The sequence below is a fragment of the Acanthopagrus latus genome, chromosome 3 (genome assembly GCF_904848185.1).
Source record: "Acanthopagrus latus isolate v.2019 chromosome 3, fAcaLat1.1, whole genome shotgun sequence".
Lineage (NCBI taxonomy): Eukaryota > Metazoa > Chordata > Actinopteri > Spariformes > Sparidae > Acanthopagrus > Acanthopagrus latus.
Genome location: NC_051041.1, coordinates 16829772 through 16832271, shown reverse-complemented (window position 1 = coordinate 16832271; position 2500 = coordinate 16829772). Strand labels below are relative to the sequence as shown.

General features: G+C 42.1%; 1 protein-coding gene across 2 annotated transcripts in view; it reads right to left on the bottom strand.

The window, feature by feature from the left end:
* Positions 1-477: 477 nt before the first annotated feature.
* LOC119016917 (transmembrane protein 196) overlaps positions 478-2500 on the bottom strand; it is a 7619-nt gene continuing 5596 nt past the window's right edge. For both annotated transcript variants that reach the window (XM_037093274.1, XM_037093275.1), the window contains exons 4-5: positions 1350-1468; positions 478-1205 (exon numbers count right to left, since the gene is read on the bottom strand). In XM_037093274.1, coding sequence (XP_036949169.1) covers positions 1134-1205; positions 1350-1468 — 191 coding nt within the window. In that variant the 3' untranslated portion in view covers positions 478-1133. The remainder of the gene's footprint in view (positions 1206-1349; positions 1469-2500) is intronic.

The following is a 2500-nucleotide window of genomic DNA, read 5'->3' as shown; positions in this document are numbered from 1 at the left end:
ATTCTCAGAACAAATACAGGAGGCATATCGACAGAGTAACTGCCAACTGCTGCTAACATACATCCATGATTGTAGCTATTGTTAGCATGTTAGCTCAGTTAGCCAAGCAGTGTGCTTAAGGATCTTTGGGCTGCTGGGAGAAAGAGGTTTTCAGGCCAGTGCTAGCCAGTTAGCATGCTAACTTCAGTATCTGCACAAGACAGCACATGGACATCTTTGACATGGCGTCATGCCTGTTAATACTGTAGTAACTTTTGAATGTTTTGAACAAAAATTCGTACTTATTGCACCTTTAACTCAAAGTGCTGGGATCTGACTGAGAACGAGACTCAATAATCAACTATCTCTCTCAGAAATGACTTTAAAAGTTAGATGGTTTGCCTCAGTGCCTTGATTATAATTATACCAGGTGACTATCAGCAGAGTAAAAAGTCATAACGAGCATTTCTACAAAAATGATCCATGTTACAAAAACCATGTCATATATGTCATACTTTAATTTAATTCACTTTTATAAGAAGCATTTATAAAAATATGTTTGATTTATAAGTATGCCTAGATTCCTGAAATACAAGCATGGATATACAGAACAGTACACTGCACATAATTTCATGTCAAAGCATTCCATTATCAGATGGTACATACACTTTTACTGTAGGCTATCCCAAGAGCTGCATTCCATAATCCCATAACAAGACAGAGAGAAGTATAACTGAGACTGAAATAGCTCTTCAAAAACAAGTGAATCAGCTGCATGCTCGATTTGTGCTCATCACTTTGAGGCATCTGATCAGACACAATCCCTCCTTCCTGCTCATTAGTTTAAAGGCCAGATGATGTCACGCAGATGATGTCACCTGAATTGTCACCCAAACGGCGGCTCTCCTTCCTGTTTTGATTCCACGTTTGCATAATTATTCAGAAGCACTTCTGCCTCCCTCTTGTTTTTCAAAATGTCCTTCTTTAACAGAAGAAGAGGGCTCGGAGGCGAGAGACTTGTTTTCACTCCCTGCAGTCATATAGTTCCTGTGTATGCTGTAGGATATGTAGAAAGACGTACATGCTGTATTTGTCGTCTGACAGCAAGCGACTCATGAACTGTCTGCGTGTGGTTTGCCTTTGGCAACATGTCATCACGGTGATGTTGCCGTGTGTCCGTTGTAGGAGATCTGGGGAATGCCGTTACTGGAGTTGTCCAGGATCTCCTGTTAGGGGACACACAAACAGACCTCTTAACTTAGTACTGCCCAAACACTTGCTGAAATCACCTGAGGTCATGAAACATCATGTTCCTTGAGCTAAATGTCTAACTGACCAATAACGGGCTCTCTTTCACTGTCATGTCTCACCTTCTCAGTCATCTCGTGCGAGTGGTGCAGCGAGTGTTCCCTCTCCAGGAACATCCTCTGCTGCTCGGAGCTGGCCAGGCGGCAGGTCAGCCACGTGGATAATGTGCAGGAGGAGATCCCTGGACAAGAGAGGACAAGGGAAACCAGCCGAGGAAACAACGTGTGGCTTTTTATTTCAAAGAAAAACGAGTGGGATGTGCGTCTGTGATGGCAGCGAGAGTCTGTGTCTCTGTCCAAACTGAAGTTCATGGTCCTGAGAGGATGACTCTACTGATTTTAGTGATCCTCTTCCTAACTCTACCAGCAGGGTGAAGTTTTCACTTACCCTACTGGTAAGACTGTTTCATGGGGAGCCAGTGCCACCAAAATATATTCTATTTTGTCCACTATACCTGAAAACAAATGTCCCGACTATACTTTGTGCTAACTGTCAAATGTTAACCTACATATAGCATGCATACTAAAGTAAGATGGACAACATGTGAAACATTATACCTGCCAAACATCAGCATGTTAGCATTGCCGCTGAGAGCACTGTGTCATGTTGACGTTGGCATTTTGCTGTGCTGGAGTACACAGAGTCTCACAGAACTGCTAGCGTAGCTGTAGCTTCTTAGTTCTGTTGAAGGGTGAAGATATATGGACACAATTCAAAGGTAGCTTCAAAAATATAAGGGGCAGCACAGGCTAACACCTGAGGAACTGCTCTTCTATACTCAGTGCTGGCTCTCTTCTGCTGTAGCTAGCTGTTGTTAGCCGATGAGCTTAGTTAGCTGTGGAGCTGGTCACCCTGTTACTGTAGAGTCTGAAGTGCTTTTACGATGAGTTAATGAGAAACTTTTTTTTGGGAAACTGTCTTAATTTTTGTTTATTTTGTTTATGTAGAAGATGAAGTATTAAACATCTTCCAGCTGAAACTACGCAGATTATTGGACCTCTAGAGGGACAAAGTGGTATCACATGCTAACTTCAGTAGAACATCAACACAGTACACAGACAGCTTTAGCATAATGCAAACACTGTTTGGCTATGTCACATCACATTTAAAAAAGTGTTTGATTTGATTAACGGAGGAACATTGACTGTGCTGTCTCCTGTGATCTGAGTTATAATGCAGATTTGAGATAATTGACAGTATTGATAGCTGACAG